A 14805-nucleotide genomic window follows, 5' to 3' on the forward strand; every position below is an offset into this window, starting at 1 on the left:
GAGCAAGAGTTCGGAGACCTCATCTCCATGAAATATTCTGATTATGCAAATGGTCATCATAATCCATCCAGAGGTTTTTGAGTTATGCTGACTACAAAAATAGGGTAACAAAGACACACAGACAAAACAACATCTCCATTTTTCATGGAGATAACAATGCTAGATATCAGACTTTACTTGAGCTAATACACACAAACAAAATCACTGTCATCTGTAGTTACTAGTGCTTATCACCATCTGTTTTAGAAAGGTCCATGGCTACCTGCGAATCCTTGTGCTGCAGTACACCATATTGCGCCCCCTACTGGAATACATCGGAGATGTAGCCGGGGCCGACGGGAAACTGAACGATGCTGAGGTATGAAACTTGACACAATCTGACTCTGCACTTTTTGAAACGTGATCACCTCTTTTAGCAGATTAAAACTAGACTCATCAATTTTTCTACCGACCCTATGGTGTTCGTCAGGGCAGAATGACCCACTACACTCTGACACGTGACCTAACAAAAGACTTTAGTTTGCCCGATGTCTGAGTTTCAAACGATGTTTTTTTTACAGATCTCTGTTCAGGGCGCGTTCGTGTGGCTGACCATACTGCGGCTGTTGTCCACCCTGGTGTGCATGTACGGCTGCATGGTGATCTATCAGAACGTCAGGGGGCTGGAGAAATTTCAGCACGTCAACATCAGGGCCAAGTTCGTGTTGTGAGTACTGCGTCCAGTACTGGGTCCCTCAAATATACCTATTGCCAATTACGGCGGCCATTTTGAATTGCCCGGGGTCAGCTAGGGGTCATGCACCAAAGTGAGGCTCAGATTGGTGTCCCCTACTTATAAGCCGGTATTGCAATATAGGTATGACATCTTTGGTGGTACATTTTGCCCCTCTAAGGTGAAATACTGTGGCAGGAGTTTTTTTTGCAAGTTCATGCCCCAGGGATAATTACCTTCGTCGACGAATGGTTTCGTCGAGAAGGTTATTCGATGGTGCTTGTCTGTGTGTCTGTTAGTGAACAGAATAAGTCGAGAACGCCTGGATGGTTTGTTGTCGTAGTTGGTGTGTCGGTGTGTATGTGGGAAATCTCAAGATGATTAGATTTTGGGCGAAGTGTTTTGCATAATTAACGAGAAAAGTGTAAAAATGTGTTACATTGTATGCTGAAGTATGTGTACGTGTCGGCTGTGTTTTTCCAAGGCGTCATGGATAGGGCAAGGAGGTCCTGAGGGGTCATGTTGAGGGCAGGAAACGTCAGTTACACAAATTGGCTGTGAGCCAGCTGTAGGCATAATGGTAAGGTAGTCTCCAAGCAGACCTATGGGTTGGCTATAGCAGGGGCAGGTTTTGCTTCAGACTGTGAAAGGGAATTACTCAAGAAGGGCTTGGTGGATGGTCATAAATTTCTGTAAGTACATAGCTTGAGTGCTGATGTACATGATTAGATACTTATTATGCAAATCAGTATCTAATTTGCATAATTAATGAGGAAAGTTTATACATCCATCAATTTCCATGATAGGACTCTTACACATGTGACATATGTAACTGAGGAAGAGAGAAATATTAATAGATATCAGCTTTGCAAATGAGAACCTCATTGACATAATTAATGAGAAAAACTATAACTCGAGATGGTCTTGATGGATGGTCATGATTTTTGGTATGTAGATAGCTTACGTGATGCTTTGTATGATTGGATGATAATTATGCAAATCAAATTCTAACTCGCATAATTAATGAGGCAATTTTAAAAATCTGCTGTGTTCCATGATATGACTATTCAAATATGTGACATTTGTAACTAGGGAAGAGAGGAATGTTGATAGATAGGAAATATGCAAATGTGGGCCTAATTAGCATAATTAATGAGAAACTACTATAATTCCATACTAGTAAATGACGGCAATTTCATACTTGTGGCATTAGGAAGTTGTGTGAATGTGAACACCATTGAATCAAATTATGCTAATAAGGAGGGAGCTTATTTGCATAATTGATGATAAATGTTAGCATAACCTTCTTTGTTAAGCTCATAGTCATAACAAGGAGGTTTGGACAACTTATTTTATTTGGGTGAAGAGGGTCAACTGGTATGATTGATGATTGATGAAAAACACTCCTAATACGTCAGTCATGAAGGTCAAAATCATTTGACGAAGGTATGAGGTCGTAGAACTCTTGTTGCAACATGAAACAATGTATAGATAAAGTGTACAGACAGTGCAAGTTCACAATGCAATATGTAATAGCTATGCACCAAATAGCAGTTATTCAAGCAGCTGGATATGATTTTGGAAACGGTCAGACACTTCAAGTTTTATCCACTACTTTTCGACAGTGACACAGAGCAAACTTTGTCGATCGGTTGCTTGCTATCTAGCGTATCTCATTACCTGGATGTCTACCATTCATCGACGTATACTACCTATGGTTGGTTAGTTGATTGGCCGGTTGGTTGGTTGCTTTCTTCATTGGTTGCTTGCTTAATTGCTAACTTTTGGTTGGTTGATTGGTTACCATACTCTTATATCTCACAGTCTATTATAATTAGTTAAGGAATGAACATTCCATTGCTTGTCGTAACTTGAACAGTGGATCAAAAGGTGCAGAAAGTCTATGGCGTTCCCCGTCTCTTCCCAATCTTCGTACCCATGATATGAGTTCTTTCATAGATCCGCCAGCTTTTGTGCTCTTCCGCTTCAGAGTACAGATGGTTCTGGTAGTGTCGAACCTGCAGACGGCGATCCTGTCCATCCTATCGACGGCAGGGGCCGTACCGTGTAACCCCGATACACTGTTCCCAGTGAAAAGCAGAGCTAACGGTGAGAAACGTTCACGAAGTATGACACGGTCTCTGGTAGCAAATTGATACTTTAAAAGCTTGAAAGTGATATTTTTGCACTTAATTCACGAAAGTGCTTCGCCATTGAATGTTAAAGTCCCTTCGTACACAACAAAGTGTTTTATTTAACGGACAATTCGGTGACCGTCTGTAAATACTTTACTTTTGGGACCGCATCCGTAAGCAGCGACACCTATAGCTGCAGTGCATGGTGAACCAGTCAGAATTGCCACAAAGGAAATATTAGTTGTTGTATCAAAAAGCTTTTCTCTTGCCTTTTTACCTATTAGCGTAGCTCTCGTTGTATGTTTATAAGGGCTAAAACAACCCCCAAGAAACCCTCTTCATTGACATAATATTCCAGTACATCATACTTTCCAAACATTTTGCACTTTCTTGTAGAATGATGTTCTACCATCAGTATGCATAATCGTTGTGTTTTAATCATCACTCTTTATCACCTCCCTCACAGCTCTGAACCACTTGCTCGTCGTTTTCGAGATGCTGCTACTAGGGATTCTCGCTAGGTGGCTCTACCTGAAAGAGTATTCAAACCTGCAGAAGGGTCGAGACCAAACTCCCTCCGCCGTTGAGGGAAGAACCAACCCCGCTATGGAAGAGAACGGGGACGTCCAGGCAGACGATGTGAAGACACAAGGGGTGAATATCACATTCGTGTGAAAACCCTGGGTGATTTGCATATAGTAGTTTAAGGTCTTAATCGTACGAGAAATTCTGTCTAATGCTGGTGTCACATGCAATTGCGCCCATGCCCGTAAGGGATTTTGCCCCGGGCGGGCCCCGAAGCCTCAAATTTGTCCAAGTGGACTGCCGGAAACCGGGGGTACCTCTCGGTGTTCTGACGATTAGCTTACGACGTCTATTCGTCATCGGGTCCCGGGTTAATCTTAACTCCGAGTTAAAACATTCGGGGGCCCAAAAATAGCCCGGTAGTCCAAGTGTGTCTCACGGGGCGACGCAGGGGGTACGACCGAAAGTGCAATAAAACTTCCCGTGAGGCCTCTTATTCCAATTGTGACCGTAGCATTAGCAAGTGAATACCTCACGACCTCAGGTCGTTTTGAATCTTTTAAATATATAAAACAGACTTGTATGGATTTCACGGCTTTCTTGCTTGTGTTGTTCTTGTTAGGACTTTGCCCAATAAAAATGGTGATTATCTTTTTCAATTTTTTTCTTTTACTGTTTATCATCATTAAAAATGTTACTGACAGTATGGTGTGTGATCCTCAGTGACCATTCTGCCAGTGTGCGCCTTCGGAGAAAGCTGGGCGGCCTGGTTCATCGGAATCATTCATTTCAAACTTCAGACTACAAACATGGGAACCTTATTATATTAGGAATATCAAACTGGTGTTTTAACCGTTGTTATGTATAGCATGGAGTAGTGTAAGTAGTTAGTACCCTGCTGCAATATACTATTATAGCATATAGTACTATTTTTCAAGCTTCATAAAAAATATGTTGACAGAAGAAGTATTTTTGATAAGATTGTTTGATAGATAAACGGAAAACATATTTCGTGATTATGTATGGAAATCCGTGTATGTCAAATGCATTATAGAAGAAGAACTTTATTGCACGACAATTGAACATGGTACAAGGTATGGCAAGAGTTCGTTAACATAACACAAAGTGGAAGTATAGAATAAGACTTAACATCATAATTACAAATACAATACAATAAGGGCTAGCATACGTCTTCGATATTGTGTTATAGTCATTGATTTAATCATTAGTTTCAGTATTTTTCTAATGTGAAATATATTATGGTCTGTATTGATTAAGCTAAGCGTTATTTGGTGATTGGGTGTTTTTGATAAGGTGTTTTGAACTAGCACGTAAAAATGTAGAACCTTGACAACCTGTAATTTGTATTCTGTTTTACATTTCCTGTTCTTGATTGTTTTATTTTCAGAATTAAAACCAATGGCAACAAAAACTTGTGAAGGTGCTATCTGAGCAATATCTATAGCCATGTCTAACACCGAAAATTGTATTATTAAACTACTACCAATAGACCATTACTGATTACTTACTAGTTCTAATAAACCATTAACAGAGATTAAAAACCAAAACACAGAAATCCCAAACCTTACATCCTTACTTACACATGTACATATGTCATCCTTGAGCACAGGTAACAAACTTACACATAGTGAAAAAAAGGAAAAAACATATAACATAGTTAATGAAGTATCATGAAAAAAAGGTCAATACCATGGCCATGCAGTGGCCTCCTGAACAAATATTAACATTCAGCTCCTTGTATACTACTTATTCCTCCTCTGCATTTACACTAACGTTATAACATTTACAAGTAGCATATAAACTAGAGGCATGAAATATAAAAAGCTGCCTATTAAAGTTATCATCATGATGTGTGTATCCTCAAGTTGGCTAATCTAGCCTTTTTCCGTGCCTGTTCAATACTACTGGGGACTACAGCATTCAGGCAGTAGATGACGCCAACAACGACACCTATGGCACCCAGAATGCCCAGAAGTAGCACCCACCAATTGTTCTGAAAAACATGAGAAATGTGTTTGAAAACATTCTTATCAGTGAAGTAGTTCTTTGTATTACATTATCTTAATCGGACACTAAAAGGCAAAGGTAAAAAGTCCCATAGCTTTTATGAGGCTATAGGGGCAGTGGGTTGTTATCCACTGTGTCTAGGGCAAGGTATTTGCATGGAAGGTGGAGCCCATCCCTCTCCTTCCAATGTTTGCCTTTCACCTCACCAACTGAAGTCTGGTACCCATATTTACACCTGGGTGGGTTGAGGAAAGGCGTGTAAAGTGCCTTTACAGTTGCATGTTAGAGGCGGATTCAAACCAAGCTCCTCTGGGTTCTGAGGCGAACACCCTATCCATTACGCCAACACGACTCCACAACTAAGAGTAACTGAAGAAATCAGAGTTCTTACCTTAACCCATTCTGTCCCCTCATCAGTCAGTAAGAGCCGTTTTATCCTCGCTAAGGGACCATCTATGTCCACCTCCCGACATTTCATCAAGGCGTCGCAGTAGCCTTGGTTGTTGTTACACGGACTTCCAACGGGCTTGAGGATGGTTCTTACTGTGTATGGCTTACAGGAACCTGATTGTCCTAGAGAGAAAAAAAAAGGTAATATGAGCATGTTGATAACAGACATCCATAAATATTGTAATGACAAGGTCGCAAAACAAAAAAAATAAATTCATACTTATAAATAGTGTTAGGGAGTAATTGTAAAGAGCTGTGCTTCCTCATTTTACATTTCATCATTAGATTTGATGGGTTTTTTTCATTGGTTTGGCTGAAATACATACATGGGCAGCCATTGATATCTTATACTATAGACTGTGAACATTATATCTAAAGGCTTCCATGCAAGATGGAAACGCTATCAAGAACCTTTTGATATGCAACATCTGTGCTACAAAGGCTTGCAAAGAATTCTGAGAAAAACAAAAGTATTTTGATATATTAATCTCCGAGCAGATCTATCGGTGGCATTGACAGTATCCAAAGGGCAAAAGGAGTTTTCTAGGCAGCCAAAAGTGTTCGAGGAGGTGCCTTTGAGCACGTAAAAGGGTAGGGACTGATAACCCCTCCCTGTGAAAAATATGCCATGCTACTAGTACTGACACAGCAAGGAAACTTACTGCCCTATGCGTTGCTAAGCACAACAAGGGTCTGAACAAACGTAAGGTAGTACTAAACCTATAGGAAAGCTCCACCTGTAGTAGAGAGCAATGCTTACCTCGCTGTTGGCAGCAGACTTGACAGAGATCCTTGGCGTTACTACCATCTGCCTTTAACGTACACTGACAGCTGTCCATGTTATCAAACTCACAGATAGAACCAACACACTCCTGGTTAAAGGAACAAAGGAAAACAAATTATAATACATTGACAGCGTTTTCTTACATTGTCCCTAGAGATATCTGCAAGTTAACTGGCATGATAATGAATAGGACAATGCTAGTAGTCTACCCAATTATTGAAAAGACATACATGTTGTACAAGTATGAAAGTTCCGGAAATAATTTCACCAGGTTGGTATAACATAGAATATCTAATTTCTAAAGCGTGACCTACTTTGGCTACTTATAGCGGCAAGAAGCAGCACCCCAGTCAGAAGCACTGAGGAAGTTGTCTGATAGACATTGAAACGTAAGCTGGTGAGATTTTACTGGTTGCGAAAAGAAGTCTCCATTATCCCATGTATGAAAGTTGTACACTGGAGACATGTGAACTCAAGTCTTGAGATCAACAATATACTGCTAAAAATTTTTAATATGAAAGTTGACTTACTCCGCCAAGACATGTAAGGGAGCCTTGTGCACATGATCCGGACTTGTTCCCAGGCTTCGGACAGTCTGCGGAAAAACCTGAACATCTCGCCGAAAGCGCGCACTCAGTCTCTTTCGAACAGATCTCGGACGCGGAGCGATACGAGCAAGTCTCCGAGTTGCAACACGGTCCTTCGCTGGGACTAATTGAGAATTCAAAAATGTTAGCTTTTATTTATTTATTCATTTATTGATTCGGCATGTAAATGTTAGGCCTGAGGCTATTACTAAGGGCGAACCCATGTGCGTCCGACTGCAGGTTTTGGGACCATTGCACACCGGGGCATGCCCATACTCCTTTTCGAAATGTGTGGGGGGCAATCCATTCCTTTTACTAGCTCCTAAATTCTATGATTTGCCCCTAGTGTGAAATACACGAAAGTTGTACCTTATTCCTTGATATTTCCATATACTAATACAATGTACTTTTCCAAGCAAAAAAACAATTTTTGCAGTTATAACTCACCTACAAGTGGCACCTTGTTTTCGGGTGCAGCCTACACCAGGGACGCCAGGGGTCGCTGCGTTACAGCACCTGTCGCCAATCCGATCGCAGGCATCCTGGAAGCCACAGTCACACTCCTCTCCCTCCTCAACTATACCATTGCCACACAGGGTGGCTTGCTGGGCTGTAAATATATACAAATATCAGCCATGAAATATAGCATGAAAGGTATACCATTATGTTGACAGATACTGTTTTCTTTGTATTCAAACTGGTAACACTCAAATGAAGCTGTAGGCATGTTCAGTACCAAGGACAGGCATTATGTTTAGTTATGTGTAGCACCAAGGACAGGTATGTTAACCTGTCTGTGGATAGTGTCCGCACCAAGGACAGACATGTTCACCTGTGTGTGGATAGTGTTCAGCACCAAGGACAGGCATGTTCACCTGTGTGTAAATAGTATTCAGCACCAAGGACATGCATGTTCACCAGTGTGTGGATAGTGTTTAGCACCAAGGACAGGCATGTTCACCTGTGTGTGGATAGTGTTTAGCACCAAGGACAGATATGTTTATCTGTGTGTGGATAGTGTTTAGCATCAAGGACAGATATGTTTATCTGTGTGTAAATAGTATTCAGCACCAAGGACAGGCATGTTCACCAGTGTGTGGATAGTGTTTAGCACCAAGGACAGGCATGTTCACCTGTGTGTGGGTAGTGTTTAGCACCAAGGACAGATACGTTTACCTGTGTGTAAATAGTGTTCAGCACCAAGGACAGGCATGTTCACCTGTGTGTGGATAGTGTTTAGCACCAAGGACAGATACGTTTACCTGTGTGTAAATAGTGTTCAGCACCAAGAAAAGACATGTTCACCCGTGTGTGGATGGTGTTCAGCACCAAGGACAGGCATGTTAAACTTTGTGCGTAGAGTGTTCAGCACCAACAAGCATGTTTGCTTGTGTGTGGATGGTGTTCAGCACCAAGGACAGACATGTTCACCTGCAATTCAAGTTGCATCAGTGCTTACCTTCGAAGCATCTGGGGGCTCTGGCAGCCACAGTAAGTGACATCCTGTTCACACTACAACGGGACATCTTGCTGTTGTTTGGTCGGTCCCCTGAAGTAGCTTGTGCAAACATGATGTAGTTCCCGTCAAAACCGCCAGGAGAGCAGCCTGGAGGGTCGTGCTGCAAGGGAGTAAAATATACGTGTAGTGTTCAGCACCAAGGACAGGCATGTTCAACTGTGGGTGAATAGTGCTCAGCACCAAGGACAGGAAACTACAAAACATGAGCTAGATGTTGACCACATTCTTACAGTATCTTTTTTCTATTCTAGGTAACAATTTGCTACAATACACTTTGCTACATACCCTTCATAGCAGGCTTCTTTGATGGGCCTTTTTCGCTTATAATATGTTGTTTTCAGTTGTGATTGCACCAATTTTTAGGCTAGGCGACCACCAGAAACACAGGTTCAATCAGAACTCGTCTACAACCAGAAAACAGCAGATGATAAGCTTTAAAAATGCCCAGCCAAGATGTCTGGTTTAGAGGCGATTACCAGACATGTTATGATGTCGTCAGACTACTTACCGGTGACCCCCAGCTGTGCCCTAGTTCGTGTGCGAAGGTGATGTGTGAGACCTTGGTGGGGATGTGACTGCCGTACAGCTGTACAGTCACCAGTCCCGTGTTCCGTGACTGGTACGTACCGCCATAACTCAAATAGCTACGGGAGGGGGAGGGAAAGATATAGGGATGTTAAGAGAGGGGAACACCATCAGAAGAAAGATTCATATATTAATTAAACTATCAATGATGAAATCTGTACATGAATGTTATGGCATATGGCACCAAGACCAATATTAACCAGTTTAATCAGTTTACCATAAGTGCTACAGTAAAGTTATTTATCATTTTTATAAACCAATGTGATGAGAATTATGCTTTATTATAACAAATAACCTAGAACATATGGCCCCAGTCCAGGCTATCCCTAAGGTCCCATCAAAGTCCCTGTCCGTAAAGCCATATGCCAGACAGTAGTCGTTGTGGTTCATGTTGGAGATGTGGTCTAAGTACGCCTCTGCGCCGATGAAATCCAGCCTAAACGGGTTGTCCGGGTAGACCTTGTCTGCAGTCGTGTTGATCTAGAGATGGGAAAATGAATAGATTCAATGTTTTGAGGAATGTCATTATGATATGGCTGACCATTACTATTCATTTGTCTTCTGAAACAAGAATCCAAAACCGCTTGAGCCTGTATGATAAAAGAAGTCTTAGATGTATCCTTTGACATCTTTATACACTCTTTTACTGATGTATCAGGTGGATTAGTCTTATTGAACTGTTACTATTATGACAAGTTATGTACCAGAAGATGCCTTACTTTGTACCTTGTGAAACTGTTGTGCAAGGTATTATTATATCAAACATTGCTTAGTAATCCCTGAACACGTTAAAAAACACATTGCGTAGTGCCTAGATGTTGCAAATCTATATTGCGAAGCTTTATTTTGCACCCTACTATCTGTAGAACTGCGGCAACATTTGCCGTGTCATTGAAATTTCATAGTTACCTCTAAGTCTTTATCTCATGGTTTCTCCAAAACTATATTTTCGTGGTTGTTTTATTTTCCTATAACTAACCTTGAGTCTGGAGACAGTTATTCCGTACCCTGCCCTCCCATCCAGTTCCAGCGGACGGTAGATTAGGTTAGCTGTCTTCACGTGAGCAGCTATCTGAGCAACAGTCGCCTCCCAAGTCCTGTACTTTCTGTGTGAAAAAAGACACAACAAGAAATGGAAGATCTCATACCTCTGCGAAATAGTTTTTGGCAATTTTTTTGAGCAAAAATATAATACAACCATGTCCATTTCACGCATTACATGCTTAATCTTTTCCCTTCTGCCTAACTCTGTAACTAATAGGGAATAGGGTGCCAAATGGCTACTTCGGTGTGCTAAAGGTTAAATGCCACGTGGCATCTTTGAGTTCCTGACTTTAACAACATTTCATTTCCTGCATGCCAGGGGTACACAGTTGGACCAAAACCAAGTATGGACACACACCAAAACAAACAGACAGACCAAAAACAATACCTTAAATCTAACGGTTTCAAAGAGGTAAAAAATGTGCATTACCAGTAAATACTCAGTACTAGGCAGTTGTAACATGTCTAGGTTGGAATTAGGAGTACAACTACTAGTACTGTTACTTAACAGTAGAATTAGGCGACCAATTGACAGTGAAAGAAAGTGTTGAAAAATGACAACTTATTATAAGCAATTGGGAACCATCAATGAAAATTATTGTATGAAACGTATGCCTATCTTAGGAGCGGAAACGTCTCTCTCATTATTCATGATTATAGAAGAAAACAACAAAGTGATAAAAACTTACTCGAAGAACTTGTGGTCTGCCATGATGAAGATGGGACAGGTGTTCTTGTCTCCGGGAGCCCGCCGGTGTCTCTGATGAGGTGGAGCATACTTCTTCTTTTCATGCACTAGATCAGCGTCATCCTCATCCTTGGGTATAAATTACAAGGAAACAAAAATGAAAAAAACTGGAGGGCAAACACATAATATAGAATATATATTCCGTGTTACTGTATTATGAAACATTCAGTATAATTGAACATTGAATAACATTGGAATGGAGAATCAATGTGTTCATCACAACATCTATTCACTTTGTTATGGACTTTGATGGTGGCAGGTATCAACTTCCTATCACCTTTGACCCATTCGACGTCACTAATCCTGAAGATCAGTGGGGGTAAGGAAAATGGTTCAAATTCCTAAAAATACAGATGGGCACAGTGAAAACTTGTTGATCCTTTTCCAAGTATGAGTTACAGTAAAAAAGAAAGGTTGTACTACACATATCACCCAATATTTTGCTTAGAATGAAAAAGGATTTTTTTTTTTAATCTTGACCAACCTCTTCTGATGAGTCCTGTGGCTCTACGACAAAGTGGTCTTCGTGTACGCCACACCGTGCCTTGCGCCCGTTGGGAGGGTCAATCACGTCCTGAGCCTTGTACATCACCGAGTGGAAGTCTCGCGTACTGTTGAAGTAACGTTCCACGGGCTCGATGTAGTAGTCATCATCAGGAGTGTAGATGAACCCTTCAAACCGTCCTGCTATGATACTGCCATGGCAAACACTTTTCGGTTCACCTGTTAATCAGTGGAAAATGTTTACATCATTAATAATGCTAAAACAGCACACTTTATTCCCAATATAGAGAAAAATATAGAATCTTCAGCTTTTTTATTACAGTACATATCATTAATTTATATCATATACATCAGAATATGGACCACACTGAAGGGCCTCAGTTCGAATGGTTATAGGGAAGGCAATAGCCATGTTATTCTATATGATACCATCATAAATTTGTACACAATCTTCACTAAATCTACCAGCTAGGCCATTTCAGCAGCGATGTTATGATTCAACCCATTAGTCATGGGGTCGTGTGCTGTAACGGCAGCATGTTTGGCCTAGAACCTAGAGGGCCCGGGTTCAAATCCTTCCAAAATTGTAACCAATCTTGTGTCCTTAATGAGAAATGGTCGACTTCCCTCACTTCACCCTTCAAAATGAGTACCTAGCTTTGGCTGGGGACGTCCCTCTGATAGGATGTTAAATGGAGGTTCTGTGTTTAAGCACGTTTAAGAACCTGCCAAACTTGTCGAAAAGAGTAATGGTCCATCCCAGTGTGAGCACATCAAACATTACAGTCAGTATATGGACTACAGAATCTTCATATACTGAAAATGCATTTAAGTTCACGTGGTTTTTATTTCTCGGTAGGGAGAAAATGGAGTGTTTGCGGTGGTTTCAAGTTTGCATCTGAGACAATAGTAGACAAGGGGGTGGGAGGGCAAAAAACTTTCGCAGTTGTTTTACGTTCGCGGTGAAGAGCCTTATGCCGCAAAAACCGCGAACATAAAACCACCGCAAACATTTCTGCATTTACAGTAGCCTCAAAAGAAAGAAGATGAAGCTTTATCCTTACCGACAACATGTCCTGAGTAGATATGTGACAGGTCCATGTGTTTTACCCCGCCTGAGGTCTCCAGCTGGAAGTCCCTGCTGAACATACTGTTGTCTCGGGTCATCTGGAGATGGAAGTTCCTACAACAGAGAAAAACTTTTTCTCATGGTCATTGTCAACTCCATTTGATAGGCAACAACTACATCATATACATACAGCAATCCCACCAGTCTTACACCTTCTCCTTGCTGCCAACCTCTGTAACCAATAGAGAACTTGGTGCCAAAGGCTTAACTTTAGTGTGCTAAAGGTTAAACGGGTTATCATGTAATATATATGGATGTACATTGTAATTGCTTGCTGTAACTTATGCGTTTTAAGAGTGCATGCTGTTGAACCAAGGTCAAACATTTATAATGTTAATCCATAGTGACTAATCAAAAGACTCGAAAAATGATGACTGCCACTAACATTATATATACATGTATAGACGGTATCATATAATGCTTGGGTCAATGGTAATTATGACCAAGGTGGTCCTTATGGAGAGGCAGTCACTAATACAGTTTTTAGAAAAATTTTGACTAAACAAATTTAAACTAAAAATGTCGCATGTGCATTTAACTATGAAAAATGCAATGCTATGTTAATACACAAGATTCTAATTCTACCCAACATAAAGATCCTCATACTTTAAAATCAGGATATATACCATCATAGTAGAGATGTAGAAGTACATAAAACAATACAGGCCAAACCCTCATGCATGGGGCCCAAAAAGGGTAGACAGCCCAGGGTAGACAGGCCAGGTAGACAGCCCAGCTTTTTCCGTAAACCCGAGAAAAAAATTGATCAATCTTATTTCTGTTCGTACCTTCCATGTGCGTAAAATGCCAGGTGGACGCGGCTTTCCTCTGGTAGAACCGCTCTCCTAGCCCGCTCATGTTTGGCATGTAACCTGCTGGTGTCGTACTGTAACCCTTCAAAATGTGTCACAAACTCGTTCAACTGCTCACCTGAAAAATAAGAGCAAACATAATATATTATGAGTAAAAGCAACTGAAAAATAGTCTACTTCTAGTAAATAAAATTTCAGTGAATGAGGTATTGTTTTAGTGTGTGTATTTGTCTGTATTTTAGTCAAAACATATTTTCTGCTGACAGGGGCTTACTGTAAGATCTTAAATTTATTTCAGGCTACATACTACTTCATAGCACACTCAGTGTTCACGTACAAATGTACAATGATTGCACTTACTGCACTGGATCTGTATACCATTTGCAGCACATTGTGTGTAAGGAATGAATACTAATTCCATGTTACACCTACTTATTATAGTGTTGCTTGTTAAGCCCCAGGCAAAAGTTGGAGCCGTTGTAGGATCTGTTCACATGTTACTATTATAATAGCCAAGGACATTATCCTACATGATGTCCTTGCTATAGCTAAACAGGTGTCATTGTATGAGCATGAAAGTTCATCTGAGTTGGTAAATCACATGATAAAATCAAACTGTTTTCCAACTCAAAGAACTACATGACTAACTCAATGGAATTTAGAAGACTGAGAGATTCGGTCGAAAATTCTGGCCGGCATTCTTTGAGTTGTAAAATAGTTTAATTTGAAATTCTCACTTGGTGTCTTTGTATCAACGTTACACAATCTTTATGTAGTTGTTAGAGAACTGTCATGATAAACTACAGCCAAACATCTTGACCATTTACATATTGTAAGCAGTAATGGGAAAAACAGGAAGTATAAGCATAGACAACTTACCCTGGGTGAAGAGAGTCAACCAAGCCGCTGACACTAACGCTATCAACCACAGTTTCGCCATTCTTGGAGCTGCTCACAGTGACTGAAAGATCTCTACTGGAAATTGTTACTAACATACCAAAAACGAGACTAACTTAACTACAGAAAGGCATGTTCTTGACAGAAATGGCCCTCCCCCACATCTAACTACTAACTTCAACTGTCTGTGACCCCTGGTTGGCTAGTTCTGCTACAATACAACCTGCTCAAATCTTGTACCCTGCGGCAATATTCAGGTGGGTGTGTTATCTGACCGAACAATTATGCACCATGTTGGCATACATCAAGTATGTAAAGTAGGGCACCATGGCATACATAGGTACTG

At 40.8% G+C, this 14805-nt stretch overlaps 2 protein-coding genes across 2 annotated transcripts; one reads left to right on the top strand and one right to left on the bottom strand.

The window, feature by feature from the left end:
• The first annotated feature begins 84 nt into the window (after positions 1-84).
• On the top strand, positions 85-4808 carry LOC136425938 (organic solute transporter subunit alpha-like). Its single transcript, XM_066414860.1, has 6 exons — positions 85-104; positions 247-358; positions 561-706; positions 2703-2821; positions 3314-3501; positions 4096-4808. Exons 1-6 carry the CDS (start codon positions 85-87, stop codon positions 4096-4098), a joined length of 588 nt encoding a protein of 195 aa, XP_066270957.1. The 3' UTR covers positions 4099-4808.
• On the bottom strand, positions 4417-14723 carry LOC136425310 (disintegrin and metalloproteinase domain-containing protein 10-like). Its single transcript, XM_066414155.1, has 14 exons — positions 14442-14723; positions 13539-13680; positions 12686-12804; positions 11602-11840; positions 11059-11186; positions 10305-10431; positions 9621-9805; positions 9249-9384; positions 8681-8840; positions 7669-7831; positions 7165-7345; positions 6611-6722; positions 5792-5973; positions 4417-5386 (listed from the first exon to the last, which is right to left on the bottom strand). Exons 1-14 carry the CDS (start codon positions 14500-14502, stop codon positions 5237-5239), a joined length of 2085 nt encoding a protein of 694 aa, XP_066270252.1. The 5' UTR covers positions 14503-14723; the 3' UTR covers positions 4417-5236.
• Positions 14724-14805: the final 82 nt, after the last annotated feature.

This window comes from Branchiostoma lanceolatum, chromosome 19 (genome assembly GCF_035083965.1).
Source record: "Branchiostoma lanceolatum isolate klBraLanc5 chromosome 19, klBraLanc5.hap2, whole genome shotgun sequence".
Taxonomy (NCBI): Eukaryota; Metazoa; Chordata; class Leptocardii; order Amphioxiformes; family Branchiostomatidae; genus Branchiostoma; species Branchiostoma lanceolatum.